Here is a 26490-nt window from a genome sequence, read left to right on the forward strand (position 1 = left end):
GGGTTTTTATCCTTTAAAACAAGCTACGGGTAAATTGTTAATTTGGTCCCTCTCCTTTTTAACCCGACTTAAAACCACCACAAACCTTTAACTCCTGGGCGAACTTAAGCCCAATACTCTCAAAAACTGGTCTAGAAGATCTAATAGGCTCGACTCATGGTTCTCGGGTTGACCCAAACTACTGACCCAGGATTCGGGGTATTACAACATCTTCCAAAGTATTCGTCGTTTCACCACTCGGAAAATGGAAAGTATTCGCGCCTCTAATGTTCAATAAGAGCCGAAATCAACATCGGGTTCACCTTAAAACCACACAGAAATGTGGCTATATACAGATCGGATTACTGAAGATATAATTATCCTCTGTGGATCTCTCGATGTCATTTCGCATTGATGAATGTCACGTTCTTCTTTCGGATGGAGTTCGAACGACGAAATATGAACATAATCAAGGCGTAACATTTCTTGTCAGGAAGATATGTTTGAGAATTCTTCAGAAACTACGTTTTTTTCTTAAATTTTTTCGTAATAATGGATAGTAAAAATCCTCCTGTTGTACAACGACTATAAACGATTAGTTTTTCGTTAATTCAGTCGAGGTGACGAGTTCCATTGTTTTTTTAATTTAGTTTTTTAAAGAATTTTACAAACTATTTTTTTTAAAAATAATTTCTCAATGGACTCTTTTTTTAATAATTTTACAAATTTTTTTTTAAATAATTTCAGTCGAGGTGACGAGTCCTATCAAATAAATTAAAATGGTCACCTGTACCGTAGCATTTCTCGTATTTTCCAAAATAAAAATAGGTGTGTCCTATTGGGCCAAATGAATTCTTGGTTTAGCCTATTGGGGCAAAAAAACCAGTTCTCTAAATATTAAAATTATTATTTTTTGGGTTACAAAGCTCAAATTCTTTTTACATATTATTTGAAAGAAAATGAGGGCAGGCAAGGCGGCCTCCAATTTCGACACCAGGTGAAGAACTACTCGGTAATATTTTCTCCCTTCAATTTTTATTCTTCTTCAATAACAGTAGTCATCGTTGATTACCTATCTTAACAAAAGCTTGAATTCCGAAGAACATTTGGAAAAATGAAGAAATCGCCGTTGCCGGTGCAAAACCTTACCTGCAGAGAGAAGCAACGTAACTGTGGAAAAGAAGCTCTGGTAAAGCTCTTGAGATGGAATTTCGGTCATCCTGACTTCAGAGGGAACCAGTTGGAAGCCATTGAAACCGTTTTATTAGGTACTTCTGATCGTCAATTTTTCATCAAAATCGTCTTTTTTTTTTGAATTTTTTCTCATTTCTTTTTTATTCAGGAAGAGATTGTTTCTGCCTAATGCCGACCGGGGGAGGAAAATCAATGTGTTATCAAATCCCTGCTTTGGCTAAAAAGGGAATTGTGCTCGTCATTTCTCCATTAATAGGTTGATGTATTTTATTTTATTTTTCTCTTTTGCTTATTGAAAGTTTTTTAACTTCTTTTCCCCCCCTATAATTATCGGGTGGTTTTAAATCGGAAGGACATTGCACTTACTCTCCCCGTTTGTTTCTCCAATTTAACCCGCAGCCTTGATGGTAAGTATATGGCATGACAGCTTCCTTCTGGTATAATATTTTTTTCTTTCCAGCAACTAAGCCTTTTCAATTTTTTGAATTTAATTTGCTAATCAGGAAAACCAAGTAACGGCATTGAAGGAGAAAGGAATTGCTGCTGAGTTTCTCTCTTCAACTCAAACGTCTCAGCTGAAGAATAAGGTAATCTAAGTTATGGCACTGATTGTTAAGCTTGAGCGTGTTATGTTATGCCGCAATGACAAAGACTGGTTTTATTCTTTGTGGTGGATGAGATTAGTTGAAATGAACATATTACTATGTTGTTGTTTTTTTGTTCCTGTTTTGATTATCAGATTCATGAAGATCTTGATAGTGGACAACCTTCCATACGCTTGCTTTATGTGACACCAGAGCTTATTGCCACTTCAGGGTTTATGTCAAAGCTTAAAAGGATTCATGGTAGAGGATTGTTGAATCTCATTGCTGTGGATGAGGTGTGATTTGTATGAACTTGTATTGACCATATGACTTTGGTCTGGAATTTGCTGCTTTTTTGACAAGATGTTTAAGACTTTAAGTCTCCGTCTAAAATTTTACATCTTTTGTGAAAAACTCCAGGCACATTGCATCTCTTCATGGGGTCATGATTTCAGGTTTGTGATCGCTCCTATCAAAAGGAAAGAAATTTGAGTATTTTATTTTAGTGATCTATGGCAAATTACTGCAAAAGACAACAATTAATCTTCAGCCTGAATTTATGCTTTCATTATTCATATATAGCCTGTGTGTGACATGCTCATATTTGAATCTATTTTTATTTGCTGAGGCGTATTTAAATCTTTTACTTTTCATAAGCTATAATCTATGCGAATATTGTTTTCTGCATATGCATCCCCGTATCAGGTTTATTTTATCGGTAAACTCTTACATGAAGGTTTCCAATCCTTATTTTTCCTTACGTATTATTATAGGCCTAGCTATCGTAAGCTTTCATCTTTGAGGAACCAAATACAAGATGTACCTATATTGGCTTTGACTGCCACTGCTGTTCCTAAGTGAGTTTGTTAATATACTTTTTGCTTTTGTAAGGGAGGAGAACATCATGATCCAATAGGCTAGTAGATTTTTCTCATGAGGTACATTGTCAGAACCAATTTACGAAATAAATTGGTATTTTTTTCTCCCCGTTTTGCAGAGTACAGAAGGATGTCATAGATTCCTTAAATTTGCAGAATCCTTTAGTCCTTAGATCATCTTTCAACCGTCCAAATATATACTATGAAGGTAATTACTAAGCTTGTGCTGATGATGCTATTGACAAGTGATAAGCAATAGGCATTAAGTTTACTTTTTTGTTTGCAAAAGTTTGTTGTTGTATAATAATTTGGTTTTAGTTTTCTCACAATTGCTCCTCAGAGAACTATATGCAGTTCTTGTCATCTAAGATGATTTCTCAAAAATGCAGTTAGATATAAAGATCTTTTGGATGATACTTATGCTGACTTGTGTGATGTTCTCAAATCCGCTGGAGATGCTTGTGCAATTGTTTACTGCCTTGAACGGACAACTTGTGATGACTTGTCCACTCATCTTTACAAAAATGGAATTTCCTGCGCCGGTAACTGATACTTCTTTTTTCCTCAACCTTAATCATTGGCCTTTATCACATGGTATGTTTTAATTTTACCTTTCCTTTTCAGCCTATCATGCAGGGTTAAATAATAAATTGCGGAGCTCTGTCTTAGATGATTGGATTTGTTCCAAGATACAAGTTGTTGTGGCCACAGTAGCTTTTGGGTATAGTTAAAAAAATTTACTTAAAAAAACCAAAAAAGTTACTTGATATTGAACTTTCTCTGATCTTCTCCTTCTGGATATATAGTAAAAGTGGCCACATTTTTGTCTTTCATGTACTTGTCTGTTTCATCTTTGAAACAGTGTATAGTACAGTTCAAACAATAATAGCAAAATTAGGTTGTAAATTGGAGCCTCCTGCCAAGAAACTGGCAATAGATATTCAGAGGAAGGCATTCTTAAAGTTAGTGTGTCTTTCTATTTTACTTCTAATTACCTGCACTGCAACTTACATTAGATTGTGATGAATTCCTTCTTTTTTTGTTTTATACTCGGAGCTGATCTGGTATGCACATGGCTATCCATATGATGGTATTTTTTCAGAATGGTAAGCTAATATATTACAAATTGTCCCATTGAACAATGAAGATATTTTTCCTTACAATTGTTTGACTGCTGGACTGTTGTTGGAATTGATGAATACCATTTACCTCTAATATCTTGGGGTCAATATTTCTAGGGCATAGACAGAAAGGATGTTAGAATAGTTTGCCACTTCAATATCCCAAAATCAATGGAAGCTTTATATCAAGAGTCGGGTAGAGCTGGTCGTGACCAGTTGCCTTCTAGAAGCTTGTTGTACTATGGAGTGGATGATCGAAAAAGGATGGTTGGTGGTCACCAGTTCAAAACCATGTCATTTTGATTGCTCTCGATTTGCTTTCTTGTAACTTGAATCTATCTGCTTATTGGATGACTTGGCAGGAATTTATTCTTAGCATTGCAGAGAGCAAGAAATTGCAATCATCAAATTCACAACAGGGACCATCAAAGAAGTCAATGTCTGATTTTAATCTGGTCAGTAGAAGTCTTGCTTGTACAATGTGAACTCTCCTTGCTACTCTTTTTTCATGAAATTGAAGTGCATAACACATGCAGATGGTTGAATATTGTGAGGGTTCTGGATGCCGTAGGAAAAAGATTCTTGAGAGCTTTGGAGAACAGGTAATAGAATTTGTGGTGAAACATGTTCTGTGTATGCAATAGTTGGCTGCTTTTCCCCATCGTTTTCCCCATCATCGTTGACGCTGATGCAAAACTACTTATGTATCATTGGCTAAAAAGGTATCTGCATCACTCTGTAAAAAATCATGTGATGCCTGCAAAAATCCACACCTCGTCACCAAGTATCTGGAAGAGCTAACAACTGCTATCTCTGTTCACCAGAGAAATGGCTTCTCAAAAGTCTTGATGAGCAGGTAGGTTTCCTCCCTTATTGTATTAAAATGCCATGCATTCAATTATTGAGAAGCTTTACGACATTCGCCTAAATCGGTTTGTTACTGAATCTTTAAACATGACCACACAAGGCTCTCTGTGCAATCTGTTGGCAATTTTGCTCTATCTTGTACATGAATGAGATTGATGTTTCTCCTCTTAAGTAGACTAAATTACTTGTGATTTTTCTTTCCTAAAGCATATTTAGACAACCATACCCTAATTTGTTCTTTGTAGTTAAGCGAGTGTAGTGCAACAGTGTTTTTTAAAATAACTAATTTCTAATTCTTGTGAAAAGAGCAAATGTTATTAGTCTTGGTGATTGAAATTGGAAATGTAGAGGAATCAAGGCTTTTTCGTTGACCTAGCTTCCAGGTACATGTGCAAACTGTCAATAGTATTGTGCTTGTGAGTTTATTCATACATGTGTTTACAATTCAGCTCCGCAGATGCCATTGAAAATGAACAGTTCTCGGAATTCTGGAATCATGATGATGAGGCCAGTGGCTCCGAGGAAGATATATCTGATTCCGATGGTAAGTGAATTTGTAATAAATATCAGCATTGATTTAGGGGCTTAGGTTTCCTCCTGCAAATCGATAAGGAAAGAAAAACTTTTTGATTAATTTACTTGTTTCATCTTTTAATTTCTAGATGGATTTGAGGTTGCGAAAAGCATATCCATATCCAAATTTTCAAAAAAATCAGAGATAAACGAGAAGATCGAATTGTTGCAGCGTGCAGAAGAAAACTATTATCAGAACAAATCTCGTGATAAACAGGTTTGTTCTACCTGTATTCTTTGGTCATACGGACCATAATGGTTGGTTTTGGGTAGAAACTTGAATGCCGCTTTCATTCGACTTCAACAGAGGGTTGCCAATGCAAATCAAAATTTGAGACTGAATCACTTACGATCAGTTAGTAATTTCATCCTTAAAGATGCTTGACATCGTATCTGTACTGAATAGGTTAACAAACCTGACAATGCCATATCCGCAATGCTGAGAGAATCAAGCAAGCAAAGATTATTAGATGCCCTGAAGCAGGCTCATCAGCGGCTTGGCGACTTGAAGTATGTGTACATTTTTCAAGTGCATTCGTCCTTTATCTTAGTTTTATTAAAAGGAAATCAAACGTGGAAAATGATGCATCGTCCTTGTACTTGCTATGTAGGGTTGATTTTGAAGCGTCATCTACCATCCTTGAAAATGAGTGCTTTAAGAAATACGGGAAGAGCGGGAAATCGTTTTATTATTCGCAAGTAGCTAGTAAGATAAGGTGGCTATCTACAACAAGCTCTGCTGCAGATATAGCAAATCAAATCGGTACCAGCATCACATCTCCTTCGGTGATCATTACTCACAAGGAAGAACCTTCTCCTATAACGGTGTCAACTCCGCTACATGATAAGAGAAGACAAGAAGAAAAAGAAGTTACTGGGGAACAATGTCGTGGGAACATCGAGTCAGAGGCTTCAATTGAGCCTTTGCCCCTGCAAATGCATACAAAGCGGCCCCCTATTCCGTCTTTCTCACAGTTTGTGAACAGCAGAAAGTCGAAAGAGACACAACCATCAAATGCATTAGAGGAAAAGAAGAGAATGAGGTTGCAGTAGGTTTGTACCAAGACTTCTGTTATTTTCATTTCATTTTGTTCACTGTATATATTTCTTTTGCAACTCTGATAGTTTCAGTTTGCTTATGACGTGCTTTTGCCAACTTTCTCCATTCGTGTGGTGTCTCCGAATGTATCTTTTGTTTTGGGGTAAACTACACATTTAGTATATAAACTATTACTTTTGTTTCATTTTGGTACTTGAACTTTATATTTTTCTCCCCAAAATTATGTTTAACGTTTAGTTTAAGTTTCATTTTGGTATCCACTTTTAAAAATTTAACGGTGTTGTTGACATGTCACTGTAAGATAATGTCATATCATTGTTGAAAAAATAAAGGCTTAATATCAAAATAAGTGCCCAAAATATACCGTTTTTCCTAAATAGGTGCATAAACTAATTTTCATCTCATCCTGGTGCCTAAGTTACAGTTGTCACTCGTTTAGTGCCCAGGCTGTAAACGACGTTAATTTTTGCCGTTAAATGAAAATTGTTATAATCTGGTATTTTGAAATTTATTTTTTAAAATAAAATATTAAAAATATTATGATATTTATAAAAAAAAATCACGAACTTTTCTTATATTATAAAATAACCCAAAATACCAAATCTTAACCTTAATTCGTCGTCGTCGCTTTTTTCGGTCACGGCCATTGCCACCGATGTAGCCCCTGCCATCCTCCTACTCATACACCGTCGTATTTTTCGACGATTGGTCGTCGAAATCGCGTGGAATCGCGATTTTAATCCTAGGGTTCAAGTGGTTTAAAATGTTGATTTGTCGTCGATCAATCATGTTTCATGGGGGTTTTGGTCGCTGGGGGAAGGGAGGTCGGGTGGAGTTTCGTCAACGATAAAAGGCGGTGGCCGACATGGGTTTAGGGGTTGAAATGAAGGTTTTCAAAGTTTTAAGTTTCTTTCAAAATTTGTGTTTTATGATTTTTAAAAAAATATATTATTTTTTTTATTTTTAAATAAAAAATTTAAAATTATCAAGATGTAACACGTGTCATTTAACGGGAAAATTAACACCGTTACCAGCACATACACCTAAATGGATAAAGTTTGTAACGTTAGGCACCTGGAGACAAAAATTAGTTTAGGCACTTATTTGGGAAAATAGTATAGCTTAGGCACTTATTTTGGTATTAAACCAAAAATAAAAGCAATCTCACATTAGCAATTCTATTAATTTTTTAACAGTGGAGTATCAAATTGAAACTTAAACTAAACGTTAGGTATGGTTTTAAAGGACATTCAAGCTTAGGTACAAAAATGGAACGAAAGTAATAGTTGATATACTAAACTTGTAATTTACCCTTTGTTTTATTTGTTTTCTTAAGCAGGCAACGTCCTCCGGGATGGTTTGTCGATGGTTTAAATATTATATAAAGTACCAGTACGAAATTAGCAATTTATACTTTCTTTATAGAAAATGCAATTATGGTTTGGTTGTATGGAATGGGAATATTGTTCTCCCTAAATGTTTCACATTCAAATAACGGTATTTGAAAGGTGAATTACTTATTAATTAATTTCAAAATTTTTAAACATATACTATCTTATAATTAGGTGTGTGTAAAAATATCTGATCGATCCGTTTATCCGATGATCCGATCCAAGTTTCTTTTTGGATAATTTGGATCGGATATCCGGTAAAACTTTTTAGCTAATCGGATCGGATACGAATCAGAAAAATCTCAGTTTCGGATTATCCGAAAAATGGGCCTTTATAACCCTAGGCCCAGTAACTCCATGCTTTCCCAGTTCTTAGCCTACAACTACAATTGGGCCATTAGTTATATTCGACAATTACCCTCAAAATGTTAATATGTTTGCCTGGCTCACACAATTGATAAACTCGGGACTGGAGAAAATTCTCAAAACATTAATTGTCCATTTCAATAGCTCCATTTTATTGGCTTGGTTCACAAAAAGCTTTCCATGAAAACTAATGGCCCAGTAACTCCATCTTTTTCCAGTTCCCAGCAACAATTTTTTATTAAAAGATATATTAATATTGATATCATTTTTTGAATAATATTAATATTAAAGTGTTGTTTATATTTAATATGAATTCTTTTAAAAAAATATCATTATATACTTAAAAAAACACAATACCAGGAAACGAAAAACCAATTGGCTTTGTTAAAAAAAATCAATTCCTATCCCTATGATCTGTATTTAATAAATAATACTATTTTACTACTCAGTCACGTTATATCATTTATTAATAAATTTTTCTTAATATTTTTAGTAAGAATCTGACCAAAACAAATGCAATATTATTATTATTATTATTATTATTATTGTTGTTGTTGTGGTGGTGGTTGTTTTAGCACTACTTATCCACTATTAATATAATATAAAAAATCAAACGTGAATTATATAATTACTGATTGACCTTTTGCAGTTCAAAACATATTCAGTTATGACCTGTATTTAGCTATGCTTCACATTGCTTGTGGTGGGCTGTTTTTTAATTTAGGCTAAAATCTGTCGTCAGTCCTCGAACTTAAACAAACTTTGGGATTTACTCTCTATATCTTAAAACATAAAAACGTCTTTTTGGTTCTAGAAAATATAAACTATTTTCATTTTCTTAAAAAGTAGAAAATATTGAAGAAAACGTGGTTGTAAAATTACAAAATGATTACTATAAAATAAAAAAAATAAAAACATAAAAAAGATATTTTTTCAGTATTTTTATTAAAATTATTTTAAAATTTAAAAATAGAAAAATATTTATCTAGATTTTTAACTTAACTTACACAATTCAAATCATTTTAACAATAATTGTTTTTTGATTTAATAGTATCTAAAACCACCAAAACGTTTGTAAGAAAACAGTATAATCCCTGAACCTTTTCTATACTGATTCTTAAACCAATTTTTTAATAATTTAATTTTATAGTACTTTTATATTTAGTGTATTGAATATCTTAATATTTATTTATATTTTAATTTTAACAATACCTTATTTTTTTTAAACTAAATAAGTCATAAAACTTTATAAAAAATCAATTAGGCCCTCAGACTTAGTAAAAAAAATAAATTAAATACATTTATCATATCATTATTCATCGTGTACTGCTAAAACAATATCTTGAATTGCCACATTAATTTTGTAGATTTTCATGTAAGATTTAAATTGTCATGTAAGCGTCGTGACAATTTGATTATGTTGATCAAAAGATTAAATAGTTTTTTCTCAGTTTAAAGGTCACATTGAGTGTAAAAAAAATTCAAGGGATAACATTTTTTTAATATGAGGACTAAATATATATTTATTTTAAAGACACCTTTGTGTGCTCTTACTTACAACAATATTTTTTGTTTATTTTGTTAATTCAATTGATGTCCGATATGTATTGACATTATATTATTATTATAAACTAAAATAATTTTTTTTATGAAATTTTTTATCAACTTTATTTTTTTATTTGCATAATTCACATGTTAACTTTATGTAATAATTTTTTGATAATTATATTTTAATTTAATTAATAACTATTTATTCATATTTATTTTAACCAATTAGATATCAAATATATTGTTAGGATTGAAGAAGCTTAATTGAGCAACAAAAAATGTGCCAAGAGGGGGTGAATTGGCAATTTAAGAAATTTTAGGGAGTAAGGAGATTTAAGAGATAGAAAATTGATGCACGAGGATTTATTGTAGTTCAATTTCTCAATGAAGTCTACATCCACTACCTAAGCTCATCACTTAGGATTTTTCAACAAATTCACTAATTTGTTCTTTATTTTTCAAGGATCAAGAGATAACCTTTACAACTCCCTATCTTTTAGAGGCTAAGCTAGAACCAATCCCCTTTACACAAGGAATAAAATGTAAACAATAAAAACCTCTTAAAAGGAAGGTGATTCCAAAGATTAAGCTCACAAGGAAAACAGTTAAAAGATTTACAATGAGCTCAAACACATATTTACAAGAGAAAAAAGAAAAATAAGAGTCAGAAAGCTTCTCTTAATCTCAGCTGCTTGGATGGGTGTTCCAACCTTCTTCGAGTGTCTTGAACTTATTTTTATAGGTTGTAATGTGTTTTTTGATCGTATCTAGCCGTTGGGGATGTTTTCTATGCAAAATAAAACTGCACAGAACAGGGAGTATCGATACTCATTTAATGAGTATCAGTACTTCCTTTGTTATATTTAAATAAACTAGCCGTTAAAGAACATTGGGCTTGACGATATCGATACTATGATCATGGTATCAATACTATTATGTAAAGTAGTATTGATACCCCTTTGGGTATCAGTACCTATTTTGCATTCTGGAATTTGAGCTAACTGGTAGTATCAATACTACCTAGAGAGTATCGATACTTCTCTTACCTTTGGTATCGGTACCACAAGAGCAGTGTCGATACTATATTAAGAACAATATCAGTAGCACGTACGTGAAAAACTGTTTTTGCTCAAATTTTAGTTTCATGGACTTTGAATTATTTTTAAAAAACTTTGAACAAATTTAATCAAGTCCAAAAACATTTTGCATTTAATTTGTTATATCAAAATCTTATAAAACATGGTTCAACAATCTCCCCCTTTTTGATATAACAAAAACATTTGAAAAAATTGTTTTGGCAAAACTCCCATTTAATAAAACATTTAATGAAAAAGAAACATATTTTAGAAAATATTAAAGCTTCCCCTTTTTCATTGAGAAATTGAATTGTTCAAACCTATACTTCTCCCCCTTTTTGTCATATAAAAAATAATTCAACTTTAAAGTTCAAAAATAACAATGGAGAGTAAGTGGTAAATTTTAGCATAAAATCATTTGGAAAACAAAAACAAAACTCCCCCTCAAAAGTGCATTCCAAACAAAAAAAAATTGACTTTAAAAGCTTGACACTTAAAAAAATTGAATTTCAACGAAGATACACATCTAAAATACTTTATGCAAAACCAAATATTGTATTCAAGTGCATATGCATAAAGTTATCCAAAAATATTATGCATTTGAAAAATTGATATCAATTGTTAGAGAGATTGTTTACAATAAATTACATATATAAACATTTAAATTAAGGTTAAAAAATAAAAAAATTGTAAAAATAAAGCATTAAAACCAATTTTGACCAAAACTCATTATGATGAACAATCATTTATGAAAAATCATTAAAACTTTTAGAAAATGTTCATCATAACACTTTTTAACATACATGAGATGGAAAACATAAAATTATTTAAAATAAAAACTCACGCATGTATAAAACTAAATGAGCAACCAATTAACAAAATCAAAAAGGCTTTAAGGTTAGAGGTTACACATTCTTTTTCAAGTGTGGCTAGAGCATCTCAATTTCTTCACTTTGTCACCATTGCTCCCACACACCTACAAGAGACATTTATTTGGATTTTGGTATCCAAATTGCTTTGGATCCTTGAACATTAGTTTCAATGCCTCTTGTTCCTTTTGGAACTCTTACTTGTTTAATTTTAAAACGTTTTCCTTTCTTTAAAGGACAAGTATGTTCCAAATGACCATGAAAAGGCAATGTGAGCATTTTGTCATTTTTAACCTAGATGAATTGATTTTAGAAATGATTTCTTTTTCTTTTGTTAAGCATTCAAGCTTAACTTTCAATTCAAGATTTTCTTTTTCCAAACCTTCAATTTTGGTTTTTGAAATCTCAAAATCATTTTTCAAAATTTCATTTTTCTTTTCAAAATCCAATTTTGCTTTCAAAAAAAAGCCATTTTCATTTTGAATTTTGAAATAATTTTTTTATATTTGGAATTCATGGTCTCAAAATCCAAATACAATTCATCATAGGCAACTTGTAGCTTATTAAAAGAATAGGAATTTGATTAACTAGAGCTAGAAGTTACCATTGAATCTTTTTCGATAGCCATGAAGCATGGATTGGCTACTTCATCTTCATCATTGGAGTCATCTTCATCACTCCAAGCCACCACAAATGTCTTCTTCTTACTTGATCCCTTCTTCTTTAGGAGGGGCAATCATACTTGACATGCATCGTTCTTTGACATTCGAAGCACACCAGGGGACTCTTCTTTTTTCTTGATTCATGCTTCAGTTCCTTAGAAGTCATGAATCTCTTGAATATTTTGCAGAGCTTGGCCATCTCTTCTTCTTCATCATCACCTTCATCCACCTTTTCACTTTAGTCTTGATTACTCTCATTAGTGGATTTGAAGACAATGCATACCTCATTCTTCTTGTTCTTCATCTTTTTCTTCTTCCTTTACCATCAACTCATGAGTGAGAAGAGAACCATTAAGCTCATCAAGAGTGAGAGTCTTTAGGTTCTTAGCTTCTATGAACACCGTCTTCTTCGATTGCCAAGACTTTGGAAGAGAATAAATCATCTTCCTCACAAGCTTCTCATTAGGGACAACTTCTCCAAATCCCTTGAGACCGTTGACAATCACGAAAAATATTTCCGTCATAGCTTTGATGTCTTCATCCGTTTTCATCTTGAAATTCTCATAGCTATGGTTAAGAAAAATGATTTTGGTTTCCCTCACTTCATTGGTTCCTTCATGAGTGACTTGGAGCTTGTTCCAAATCTCCTTGGTATTAGAACAAGAAGATACTCTTCCATATTCATCGGGCCTAATGCACAAAATAGAATGTGCATAGCCTTTGCATTGAGTTGGAACTCCTTCTTCTCTCCATCACTCCAATCATCCATTTCATCAGTAGGAATATAGTACCATTTAATGATATAGTTCCAAGCTCCTAGATCATTGACTTTAATGAAGAAATCATCATATTCTTTCAATAGGCATAATTTGCTCCATTGAAATAAGGTGGCTTGTTGACCAGTTGAGAGTCTTCAATGTAGTAAGAGCCGGAGGTCGAAGTCATCTTCTCGGTTGCGTCTGGAATCGGTAGAGCTTCTTCAAGAATCGTCTCAAAGTTGTTAAACCTTTTAATGAGTCAAGCTATGATACCAATTGTTAGGATTGAAGAAGCTTAATTGAACAATCGAAAATGTGCCAAGAGGGGGTGAATTGACAATTTAAGAAATTTTAGGGAGTAAGGAGATTTAAGAGATAGAAAATTGATGCATAAGGATTTATAGTGGTTCAACTTCCTAAATGAAGTCTACATCCACTACCTAAGTTCCTCACTTAGGATTTTCCAATAAATTCACTAATTTGTTCTTTCTTTTTCAAGGATCAAGAGATAACCTTTACAACTCTCTAGCTTTTCAAAGGCTAAGCTAGAACCAATCCCCTTTACACAAGGAATAAAATGTAAACAAGAAAAACCTCTCAAAAGAAAGGCTTTACCAAGATTAAGCTCACAAGAAAAATAATTAAAAGATTTGAAATGATCTCAAACACATATTTACAAGAGAAAAAAGAAAAATAAGAGTGAAAAAGCTTTTCTCTTGATCTCAATTGCTTGTATGGGTGTTCCAACCTTCTTCAAGTGTCTTGAACTTGTTTTATAGGTTAGAATGTGTTTTTGTCTGTTTCTAGCTGTTGGGGTTGATTTGGAGTTGTTGTGGATGTTTTCTCTGCAAAATAAAACTACCCAGGACATAAAGTATTGTACTCCTTTAATGAGTATCGATACTTCTTTTGTTATATTTAAATAAAACTAACCGTTAAAGACAGTTGGGCTTGACGGTATCGATACTATGATCATGGTATCGATACTAATATGTAAAGTAGTATCGGTACCTCTTTGGGTATCGATACCTATTTTGCATTCTAGAATTTGAGCTAACTGGTAGTATCGATACTTCTCTTACCTTTGGTATCAATACCACATGAACAATATCGATACTATTCATATAGTATCGATATTACGTACATGAAAAACTATTTTCCTCAAATTCTAGTTTTATGGACTTTGAATTATTTTTGAAAAACTTTGAATAAATTTAATCAAGTCCAAAAACATTTTGCCTTTAATTTGTTATATCAAAATCTTATAAAACATGGTTCAACATATATTTTTACTGTTTTTTATTTTTGAATTCAAGTTTTCATTATACTAACCAAACATGTTTTCTAATTTTCAAAAAATTGAAAATGATAATTATTTTCTGGAATTAAAAACAAAAAAATAAATATAGAAAATATTTTCTAGAACGAAACGGATCCTTAATTTTTCATATTTTCAATCTAAAAATCTTAATTTAATCATTGAGCCTAATAATATGTATATCAAAAAACATGTCCGATTGACAAACTTTGATGGAAGTATTAATAGCGTCAATGATTAAATTGAAATTCTTAAATCGAAAAATACATGGATCATATTCTTAATTTTTTAAATTGTAATGGTCGATATCTTAGGCACCAAAAATTTAATTTTGAGTATAGTTTAGTCACTTATTTTTATATTAAGCTTATTTAAAACTCTTTTTGTGTGACAATTTTATATTAAAAACCTCACATAAATAATTATTTAAATAAATAGGGCCATCTAGAAATTATTTAGAAGAATAACCCCAAATCATCCACATCAAACAATCTCGTGGCCTACAAACCGCGTGTTAAATCCTCACACCCTTCGACATGCGAGATACAACCAACGTGGGTGCATTTTCCAGGTAAGCCAATAAAACAATTGGATAAAATGACATCTTGCATTGCGAAGCACGAGGTAGCCTTTATGATCCAAAATATCGTGAGATTTATGGGGAACATCGGTGCCTGCAAAGCTCGAGGTTCTTTCGAATTCTGTATAACAACCTAATTTGAAATGTAGAAATTAAATGAATATAATAATTAAATATAATAATATTAATTAATAATATTAAATATTAAATATAATAAATAATTAAAATATAATAATATATAAATATAGTAATTAAAATAGATATTTTATAAAAAATAATTATAATATATTTTGTAAATTTTGAAATAATGAAAAATTATACGTGTAAAATATTAAATATAATTAATAATTAATAATTTTATAATTATAATATATTTTGAAATTTAAAAGATAAAAGCTGGTAGTAATCTCGCATCTTGCAAATCGTGAGGTACTGTGAACGGAATAAATTCTGCGTGTTTTCAACGTAACTCGCATCTTGCAAGATGCGAGTTGCATTTAAGACTGTGCTTCCCCGAGTGTGAGAAGTGTTATAAATAGGGACCTCCACTCTTATTCATCACCACACCCATCCCTTTCATATATTCAAAGATTCAAAGATTTCATATCATGACGGCTAGTCTATTAGACATGATCGAAGTTACGTATTTGATTATTGGAGGCAAAATGATGAGGTAAATTAATTAATGTTATTTTGTATTTTTACTATTTATTTATTTATTTAGTTTATTTGTTTTGGTATTTAAATAAATTTTTAATATTTATATTTCATAGGGATATGAACCGCAATTACGTCTACGTCGGACTCATCGTCTACCACGGTGCGAAACTGGTGGACATAGGCATTATTAGCAGTTATTTATTTCGTTCTTCAAAACTGAAATATTTGTACTAAACTATTTTATTTTGAGTTAATCAAAATATTTTCAGTGAGAATCGCACCCTGCATCCCGCGATATCTATAGTACGTTAGCAGAACCACACATCTTGCAAAACACGAGATATCGGGATCTCACACCCTGTAACTCGCGTTATTTGGAAATCGTGTCTTGTAACCTACGAGGTTCTTGACAATAAAACAACCGCAATTCAGTATTATCAGGTAACAACTCAGCTAAAATGTCGAGGAGATAAAGCTTTACTGCTTTGGTATATTACGATGGTGAAATGATTGGTGATGCATCTCTCGGTGTCGTGTTTTAGTCCGCATACACTTCGACAATAACGCTACCAACGAAGTTAATGTATAACAAGTTGATGAAGGAAGTGAAGAAAAATGTCTCACATGCTCACGATACAAGATTGTTACCCTTGAAGTATCGACTACCGACGTCGTTAGAACCATTAACGTACACGATATACACCGTTAAAGACAATGATGATGTGCATATGATGCTCGACGCTCACTTGCAATATTCATTTGGAGGGCCGAGGGAGTTGTATGCGTTGTTTTCTATTGCCGACGATGGTACTAATGTGTCAAGTTGGAGACGAGCAAAGTTCAAATTTGATCCAACTGTTGGTAGTCCGATGGTAAATTTGAGAAACAACTTCATTTTATTAAGCACACACGGTACACAGAATGAATTGGGTGCATCATCGTCTTCGATGCAAAGTTATTCTTGCGTTGCTAGATTCGAGTTTGACTTGAACATGCCATCAATGCAACAATCCATGTTTAACCCGTTCTATGATTTCTCATATGGAAGATATTCAACGTAGATCCCTTCTGCGAATAACGTCTCAACACATATGGGAGACATTCTTTTACTGATGTGTGTGACGTTGATCTTAAGGAACCGGTTTATGAGTGATATCATGATCGATGAATACCTGTAGCAACAGTTAACTTTGATTTAAACAAGGTTGAACTATTCCATTTTAAGGGGAATCATTCTGACAAATAATCAATAAGGGAGTCCGACCCCGATGGTGATGAGTTAGGCCCATTCTATAAAGAGCCAGAAGACCTTGACATGCCATTAGAAGCAGAAGACAACGAAGAATACGACGCGACTACAATAGTTCCACATGCTGCAATGCCTATTTCTTATTATCAGCCAACATCACACTTTACAACAATTGATATAAAAACATTTAACGCTCCAGAATTTTCTCAATTCCCACACATTGAGCAATACAATTAACGTAGTGATGGTGATCTCTATGTTGGAATGATTTTCAGGTTAATATAATTTTGTAATTTTCATTATTTATTTTTATTTGTTTATTGGTAAGTTGACAATTTTATTTACTTTTTTACGAATGAGTTTTAGGACAAAAGAACAAGTTGTGGTTGCAATCAAGAACTATAACATACGTCGTTCTATCACGTCAATTGTGAAAAAAACTGATGCGAATAAGTACATCACTGAATGTCTCCACAAAAAGTAGGGATGTAATTGAAGGGTTCGTGTATCACGGTTTAAGACGATGAACAACCTTTGAAAACTCACAAAATACGTCCAACCACATACATGCACCACCAACATCCTAAACAAGATCATCGTAACTTGGATGTGCACGTTCTTTCTGAAGCCTTCATTTCGTTGCTCAAATCAAATCCACGTGTTACAGTTGCGACCTATATTGCTTCAGTTACATCGTTATACGGGTACAAAGTTGACTACCATAAAGCATGGTATACAAGGTATCGGGCCCAACAAAAATTATTCAACTAATAGGAGGAATCATACAATGAATTGCGACCATGACTTAAACTGATGCAGAAACACATTCCAAGAACAGTTATGAAATTATAAACAGTCCCGACGTACAAAAGTGATCGTGTTGTACAAGGTGTCTGCGAATTCTACCGGTTTTTTGGACTTTTCCACAATGCATTAATGTATTTCGATATTGGAAGCCGATTGTTCAATTCGACGACACTTGGTTATATGGTCGATACACTCAAATAATTTTATTGATGGTTGCACAAGACGACAACAGAAAAACTATTATCATCACCTTTGGAATTGTCAAAAAAGAAGATATCTACTCTTGGAAATCCTTCCTTACGAACTTACAAACATATGTTCTATCATATGTGATGCAAGATATAGATGATGAGATTTGTCTTATTTCTGATAGTGAGATGAGATTTGTCTTATTTCTGATAGTGACATTGATATCAAATACACACTCCAGCGTATGGGCCCGTCTTGCCAACACCCTAATATTTATCACCGGTACTATTTACGACATATTTCCGCAAACTATTTACAGAAGTTCAAGAGTCAATATGAGCGTCTAATGGTGCTTCAAATGGGTACGTCTTTCACTCTTTTCGGTTTACCATATCTTTACAAAAATTATTTCAAATTAATTGTTCCACTTTTTATTGATGGGTTACACATAGTCCGTATGTGAGTTTGAGGATGTGATGCAGGAACTGAGGCACATGAATTCTGAGGGCTTCAACTACCTTGCTAGAATCCCGAAGGAGAAATGACTTCGATCATTTGATGGGGGCAGACAGTATGGTCATATGAGAACAAACTTGGCTGAGACAATAAATTCATCATTAAAGGGAGTGCGTTATTTGCCTATCACGTCCATTGTCAAAGCGATATATTATCGATTGGTAACCCTTTTGAAACCTTGGGAATGCAAGCAACTGACTGGATGGCAGGTGGCCACCAAATCCACCCAGATCTCCTTAGAAAATTATAAACATTACAGCAGCATTCCAACACTATAAGTGTCATATGCTTCTCTCGCGAAATGTCATTATTCCGTGTATCATAATTTACGAGACCATTGGAAGGCATACAACACAACACATACATGGTTAATTTACGAGAAAAACCATGCGAGTGAAAATTCTTCCAAACTTTCAACCCGTGTGCGCACATCATTATTGCTACTTCTTCTGTTCGAATACCCTACATGAGATTCGTTCATCAAGTTTACTTACTTGAAACTATATTCAAGGTTTATGAATACGAGTTCCCTCATATTGGAAATGAATGAGATCCAAATGAAGCTGATAATGAACCTACAATACGGCCAGATTATGCACTACGACGAAAACAATTGGTCGTCCATAGTCAACCCATATTTTTGTAGCGAGGATTTAGTCGAACATCAAGAAAGAATCGGCCAATCGAAATTATACTATATATGTAGGAATCCGTGACACACGAAGAGCTAATGTCCCAATCGCTTATGCCCACGTATTAATTAAATGGGCTTTTGTATTATTTCTTTTTTAATTAACAACACATATTACTTAGTTTCAATTTTTTTATTTCTTCATGCATTCCAACCTTTTCCAACACAATTTTTACCCCTATTAAAATATCTCGTATGTGGCCAAATTAGACTTAACATAAATATAAGTTGCAATACTATACCTCTAAGCATATAAATTCTGAAATCACTCATATTTACAAGCCAGAAATAACACTTTAATATGTCTATCAGATTATTTTTTTTCTTCATCCATCACAAAACCATGGTTTTAAACATTTTCAACTACATTTTTACCCCGCTTAAAATGTCTTATATATGATGATATTATTGTCACCTTAAAGATAAATTGCAACACTACGCGTTTATAATTAAAAAAAATAAAAAAATCAGTTTCCCACCCGGAAATAGTATCCGAACAAGGTTATGGACACTAAAGGAAGGGTATGAAATCTATTGTCCTCGTGTTTTGCAGGCTATGAGGTCTCCCATAAATTTCGCAATATTTTGGATCATAAATGTTACCTCACGCTTCGTAATGCACGAGACTATTTTATCTAATTTTTTTATTGACTTACTTAGAAAGTGCACCCACGTCAAATGTATCTTTTATGTTAGAGGGTACGAGAATTTAATACGTTGTTTACAGACCACGAGATCGTTCGACGTGGATGATTTGGAGGTTATTCTTCTAAATAATTTCTAGAGGACCTTATTTATTTAAATAATTATTTATTTAAGATTTTTAATATAAAATTGCCTTTTGGTGTACTAAACGGAAACACAAATAGAGAGAAAGGAGGGGGCACATTTTCGTTCTCTTTCATCGAAGCCCGAAAATTTCATGCTTGCAAAGAAAACTGGGAGAGAAAGAGAGAGGGCTCCAACAAAGAAAATCAAGCTTTAAATGCGAGTTGGTTGATGTGCTCTCTCTTTTCTTCTCTTAACCACTAAGCATCCATAACCCTGTGCTCTTCTATATAGTCTTCTTTGTTCTCTAATACCTGCATCTGTAGATTTCATTGAAAGAAAGTGAAGAAGGAATGGAATTTCATGAATACCCATCACGTTTATCTTGGTCTTCACCTTCTTTGTTTGGAGATTTCATTGAAAAGATTAAAGATTTTTGCAGTTTCACCCTTTCTGCCATTATTGGCAACATTTTCTCTGCGATCTTAACCTTCTTCTTTGCATTAGGTCAGTTTCTCTTTTATTGTCCATTAATTCAATCAAAGCTTTTTTTTATTGTAGATCTAGTTTTTATGATTTTATTTTCCATCAAAGCCATTTGATTCTTCATCTATTCATGTCCCTTGATGTTGGTTTTACAATAAGTTAAATTCCACCTCCTTTTTACTCTCATTGTATTTTCTCATACTTCTGCTTTGCTGTTCTAATTACGTTGTTGTTCTAATTTTCTTGGCTTGCAATACTATGAAGTGTTTTGCTTGCAGACAAAGCAGTTTTTGGATTGATTTGTCCTTACATTTATTTCCTAAAAAATCCTAGAATTAATGACAATGTTGTTTGGTTTCTTATAATTAATGCTTGAGGCTCAGATTAATCTTTATGTACTCAAATATTGGTGAAGAGATCGACATTTTGTGTGCAGTGGGCACCCTCTTAGGGGCCATGACTGGTGCTTTGATAGGACAAGAGACCGAGAGTGGATTCGTTCGAGGTGCTGCTGTTGGGGCTATTTCTGGAGCAGTTTTTTCTATCGAAGTTTTCGAATCATCTCTTGTTCTCTGGCAATCCGATGAATCCGGGATCAGATGTTTGCTTTATTTGGTGAGCAGTTTTGTTTGGTATCATGATTTTTCTGTTTTGATTTGGTTGCTAGTTTCTACGTCAATGAAACGAATTGATGTCATTGCATCTTGTACAGATTGATGTCATTGCAAGCCTTCTAACCGGGAGACTTGTCCGGGAACGAATCGGTCCGGCAATGCTGAGTGCGGTCCAAAGTCAGGTAATACGCAAAGGATAGTGGTTTGTTTGCCACAGAGTGAGGCAGTTTGCTAATGATATTAAGTTTCTGTTATCAGATGGGAGCTGCTGAAACATCTTTCGAGGAAGTACAGAACATCTTCGACACTGGTGGTGTTAAAGGTTTGGCCGGAGATTTGGTGGAAAAAATCCCAAAGATCATAATCACCAAAAATAACATAGTCGATGCTTCTGGGGAGAAAGTTTCCTGCACAGTTTGCCTTCAGGTCCAGTCCAACCAAATATGATATAAATTTTTCGATTTTAAAACTAGTAACCTAGAAGCGGTATCCAATTTACGTTTTGATTTCTCTTTGATCTTTTATGCAGGACTTTCAGCTTGGAGAAACGGTTCGGAGCTTGCCGCAGTGCCATCACATGTTCCACCTTCCTTGCATAGATAAGTGGCTTCTTAGTCATGCTTCTTGTCCTTTATGCAGAAGGGATCTGTAACGACATTTTTTGTAAATTATACGATTAGATGAGTTCTTTATGTTCTTATTTATTCATCAAATCAATGCTTGCCTGTTCTGCCAATCTAAGATCGTACTCGATTAGCCCTTTGTTAGCTTTTCATTTACACCTTTTTCAAACTTGTAATTGCCCATCTTTTTATTGAATATTGTTTCCTTCCGTTCTGGGCGTAGGTATTTCCTTTTGGAAAGTGTATTAAATCTGGATATAGAATTCCATTATTATCTGCAGATTGCTGCTTAGCAAAGAATCAGAGCAACAAGTGTTGTATTGTTCTTACAGCTTCATTAGACGCAAATGGATCGTGTAACGGACGATATCATTAGGTCCGAACTTTATCAAGATATCAACCATGGAAAGGTGGATGATATATGAACCCTGAAACTATTTTTGAGAGCTAGTTTCTGTGTCTCATTTATCAAAATGTAGGATCTTTATTGCTTCATAGAACAATTTGAATCATCTTAAAAAATTGATAAAACAGCTGAAAGTGAAGGCTAAGATTGGATATAATAAATAATCAAGTATATATATGCGAGCGCGTGTTTGCGAGTAAATTGCAGACACATAAACAAACCAAGTTATGAAGGTACTGGATAGCCAGCCAGCTACCTCACTGAAAATGTTGATATAATATACATTTATAATTAGAGCCATGGCGAACCAAAGTGGACTCCGTAGTAAAAAATTGTTGTTATTCTTTGAAGAACAATGTTCGAGCATTATAGTTGTCAGAGGTGTGAGCGTTCAATGTTGAAAGGCTGAAAGTTATATTTGAACATATGTTACCATGTAATATACCCAATTTTATTAAATAAATAAATAAATAAAATAGAGCCATGGCCATCCCAGCAGATACTGTACTAATAGAAACATGATGCTAAGGAGATATATTGGTAGATATTTTCATCTACTTCACCTTACTCGCCAAAAAAATAAAATAAAAAATGAAAGGTCAAAATCCGGTAGATAAAATGTCCACCTAATGGTAATTAACCATGTGATGCTTTGTTTATTCAAATGAATCTTAACATTAAATTTTCAGTACAGCTTTGTTTCTTGTATATCTAGTATGGGGATGATGCTTCTCCAATTTCAACTTGACCCTTTAACCATGTGGTGTTTCACATGATTCATTTCCAATATAGTGTATATATATAGAAGTTTCACGTTATTTAAGAAACAAGGATATGGTTTTAAATTAATAACCCATGTTTTCCTGGTGATTTTTTAAACATTTTTCTAAACTATTGATAAGTATTTTTATCTCCAGGAAATTTAAACATACTCGAACACATAATCTTTAAATTACTGCAACTACAACGATGTTTATTTAGACTCAGTTATATTATAAACATATCATCCCATCTATCATCAATTTTTTTATCATAATTATATTGTTTTACGTTAGGTTGAAATTGATGTACTTAGATATAAATGACATTTTATATTAAGGAAGAACTTATAAAATTTTATGAGACTAAAATAAATTATTAATAAAAATAAAAAAATATTTGTATTATATGAAAAATTAAGATTTTCAGAAGAATAGACCATCCATCAGTCCTCAATCCATCTCTGAATGTACCGTTTGTAATGTTTTTTTTTCAAACAAGAAAAAGGTTTATGTTTTACGACTGTTACATATATCTTTCACTTTCCGACCTAACCTTAATGGGTTGACGTGGATGTTAGAATTTCATCCAAACCGGACAATTCGTGAACATGTGTTTTGTTACACCATCCCCTAATGCATCGTAGTGGTGCTTCATGACAGACTTAGCTAAACCTACACCAAGAATAGCTCCCAAACACTGAGCCACCATGTACGCCACCGCTCGAACCAACAAAACCTTCCTCGCCGCGAACAGCCCCAGCGTCACTGCAGGATTAATGTGACCACTTGTTTAACATCTAATAACCATTAACGTAACCATGCAATTGTTTGAGTGAATTAACGTTTTTCCGGTTACCAGATATGCAGGCGGTGCAGTAGACGAGGACGAAGATCATGCCGCCAACAGCCCAAGAAATATCAAGGGGACCGACTCCGTCAGAGGGACTTGTTTGCCTTTTGTAACCAATAACAGTGGCAACTAATACGTAAAGGAATAAAAGAGTAGCAACAAACTCGGCAAGGACAGCTCTGTAAAAAGACCATCTCTTAAGCTCTTCCATGTCCAACAATGGAGATGGTGGGGGGTCTACGTAATCCTTACTGTGTACCTCCACTCTTTTTTCCCCATGGAAACGAACTCAGGCGATAAAACCACTTTCTTTTCTCAAACAATTTCAATTATGGGCAGATAGAGGCAGTTCTATGAGATTAAATAGGGCAAGGAGTATGCACAAAAAATTAAAAGTAAAAAACATGCATGCAGTTATGTTCGAGAGTAAATGTATTGCATCCAAAATACAGCTAACCCATAGTTCCAGTTAATAACGCATCGGTATAGACTTGTAGTTACTAAATACGTGGCGGTCATTTTTTTCATTTGGATTCTTCACTGAAATTTAATGATAGGGTAAACTATAATCTTGGTTTCTGAACTTTTAGTGTGTTTATATTTTGGTCAATTTTAAAAACAAATCGGCAGAGTCATTGTCGTTAAACATATCATTTTATTTAGAGTTAATTCTATTATATGTCCCCAAATTATAACCCTTATTTTAAAATGGTCATTAAACTTTTGAATATTTTAAATTCATCTACAAACTATGATTCTCATTCTAAATTAGTTCTTAAACTTTTTGAATATTCTAATTTCACCCATAAACTATAAACCTCTTTCTAAATTAGTCCCCAAACTTTTGAAGATTTTAATTTCATCCTCAAATTCATCTAAACATGTAGTTTTTTCAACCGCATTTTAACCTAATTTTTTGTTTTTTCAAACATATAATAATATAACTTGGACTAATGATTTTATTAACAATGGGCGTGATTAGTATATACATATAGTTTGGGATGAAATTGGAATTTTTAAAAAGTTTGATGACTAATTTAGAATAATAATTATAGTTTAGGGATGAAATTAAAATATCTAAAAGTTTAAGGACTAATTTAAAATGATGATCATACTTTGAGAATATATGATAAAATTAACGATTTCAATAAACTACATCATTAGTGATGGAGCCATCCGGGGCCACGTAGGCCCCCGGGGCCACTACCCTACAAAATTTTTTACCATTAAAAAAATATGGATAATTATCAATTTAGACCTTTAAATTTTAATTAAGTTTGATTTCCCCTATTTTATATTGTTAATTATACTTTGCCCCATTAACTAAAATCCGGGCTCCATCCCTGTACATCATCTAATAGAGCGGCAATATATGTATCTTAGTAATGCAAATATTAAGGGATTATTTTTAGGAAGTTAGTTACCCAAGATTTATAAATTAAGAGGATTAAAATTCTCTTAGTTTCACGTAGTTTAAAGAATCATTCTCATACATATATTTATAAGGGTAAAATATATCATTCTTCACTGAAATTTATACTCTCTTTTATTTCACTATAGTATTTTTATTTTTTCCAATTTACTCACTACACTTTTGAATTGCTTATATTTTGATCATTTTGAATTATTTTATTATTATTTTGATATGATGTGGCATTTTTATTTAATATAAAAATAATTTAAAATGTAAAATAAAAATAGAATATGGCCATCCACTACTCGTCGGCGTTAGATGTCAACATCGACAATCGTAGATGGTGGTCATTTCATCCCAGATTTTATCGGCCACTTCGTCTCGACCCTTGAGTTTGAATCCAATCTCTATTTTGTTGGAACATGCTTCGAATCTAATAAAAAAATGAGAAAACCAAAAGGTTGGTCGTCGTCGACCACCGTAGATGGTGGTCGTTCGGTCCCAAGTTTCATGTGACTTTGCCTCGACCTTTTGAGTTCGAATCCGACCTCCATTTGGTCGGAATATGCTCCAAAGTCCATGAATATGAGATCAAAAATGAGGAAACCAAAATGTTTCAATTGAGATTCATGGGTTTTGTAGCAGTTTTCCGTAAAACAATCACCAGATTCAGACTCAAAAGTGGGGGCAATGACCCATAAAATTTGGGATCAAACGGTTGTCAATTTCAAAGGATGGCAGTGATTAATGGTGATCGACGGTGGGTGGTGATTGTTTTAAATGTTTTTAAATTTAGTAATAATAAAATATTATTTTATAATTTATTTTAAATTATTTATATATTTTAATAATAAAAATTGTCATGTCATATTAAAACAATAATAAAATAATTTAGAGTAACTAAAACATGAACAATTATAAAATTAAGTGAGTAAATTGAAAAATTTAAAAGTACAACGAGTGAAATAAAAGAAAGAGTAAATTAAAAGTGGACTCTGTAGTAAAAAAATATTGTTATTCTTTGAAGAACAATGTTCGAGCACTATAGATGTCGAATATTAAAAGGGTGAAAGTTATCTATGAACATATACTACTATGTAATATACCCAAGATTATTAAAAAAAATAAAAATAAAATAGAGCCATGGCATCCCAGCAGACACTGTACTAATAGAAACATGATGCTAAGGAGATATATTGGTAGATATTTTCATCTACTTCACCTTAATCGCCAAAAAAAATAAAATAAAAAATGAAAGGTCAAAATCCGGTAGATAAAATGTCTACCTAATGGTAATTAACCATGTGATGCTTTGTTTATTCAAATGAATCTTAACATTAAATTTTCAGTACAGCTTTGTTTCTTGTATATCTAGTATGGGGATGATGCTTCTCCAATTTCAACTTGACCTTTTAACCATGTGGTGTTTCACATGATTCATTTCCAATATAGTGTATATATATAGAAGTTTCACGTTATTTAAGAAACAAGGATATGGTTTTAAATTAATAACCCATGCTTTCCTGGTGATTTTTTAAGCATTTTTCTAAACTATTGATATGTATTTTTATCTCCAGGAAATTTAAACATACTCGAACACATAATCTTTAAATTACTGCAACTACAACGATG

General features: G+C 33.0%; 2 protein-coding genes across 2 annotated transcripts; both read left to right on the top strand.

Annotated features, from left to right (window-relative positions):
- The first annotated feature begins 998 nt into the window (after positions 1-998).
- Positions 999-6440, top strand: LOC120139034 (ATP-dependent DNA helicase Q-like 3). The gene is made up of 19 exons (XM_039154382.1): positions 999-1247; positions 1322-1429; positions 1573-1580; positions 1677-1760; positions 1913-2053; positions 2178-2212; positions 2531-2614; positions 2755-2843; positions 3025-3177; positions 3260-3356; positions 3738-3741; positions 3874-4023; positions 4119-4211; positions 4293-4358; positions 4479-4612; positions 5073-5167; positions 5286-5413; positions 5603-5706; positions 5808-6440. The coding sequence occupies exons 1-19, from the start codon at positions 1094-1096 to the stop codon at positions 6247-6249; spliced, it is 2169 nt and encodes a 722-aa protein (XP_039010313.1). The 5' UTR covers positions 999-1093; the 3' UTR covers positions 6250-6440.
- Positions 6441-19805: 13365 nt separating this feature from the next.
- On the top strand, positions 19806-21553 carry LOC120139024 (NEP1-interacting protein 1-like). The gene is made up of 5 exons (XM_039154376.1): positions 19806-20211; positions 20627-20805; positions 20903-20986; positions 21063-21230; positions 21334-21553. Exons 1-5 carry the CDS (start codon positions 20058-20060, stop codon positions 21454-21456), a joined length of 708 nt encoding a protein of 235 aa, XP_039010307.1. The 5' UTR covers positions 19806-20057; the 3' UTR covers positions 21457-21553.
- Positions 21554-26490: the final 4937 nt, after the last annotated feature.

The sequence above is a fragment of the Hibiscus syriacus genome, unplaced genomic scaffold (assembly GCF_006381635.1).
Source record: "Hibiscus syriacus cultivar Baekdansim isolate YM2019G1 unplaced genomic scaffold, ASM638163v2 tig00110720_pilon, whole genome shotgun sequence".
NCBI lineage: Eukaryota > Viridiplantae > Streptophyta > Magnoliopsida > Malvales > Malvaceae > Hibiscus > Hibiscus syriacus.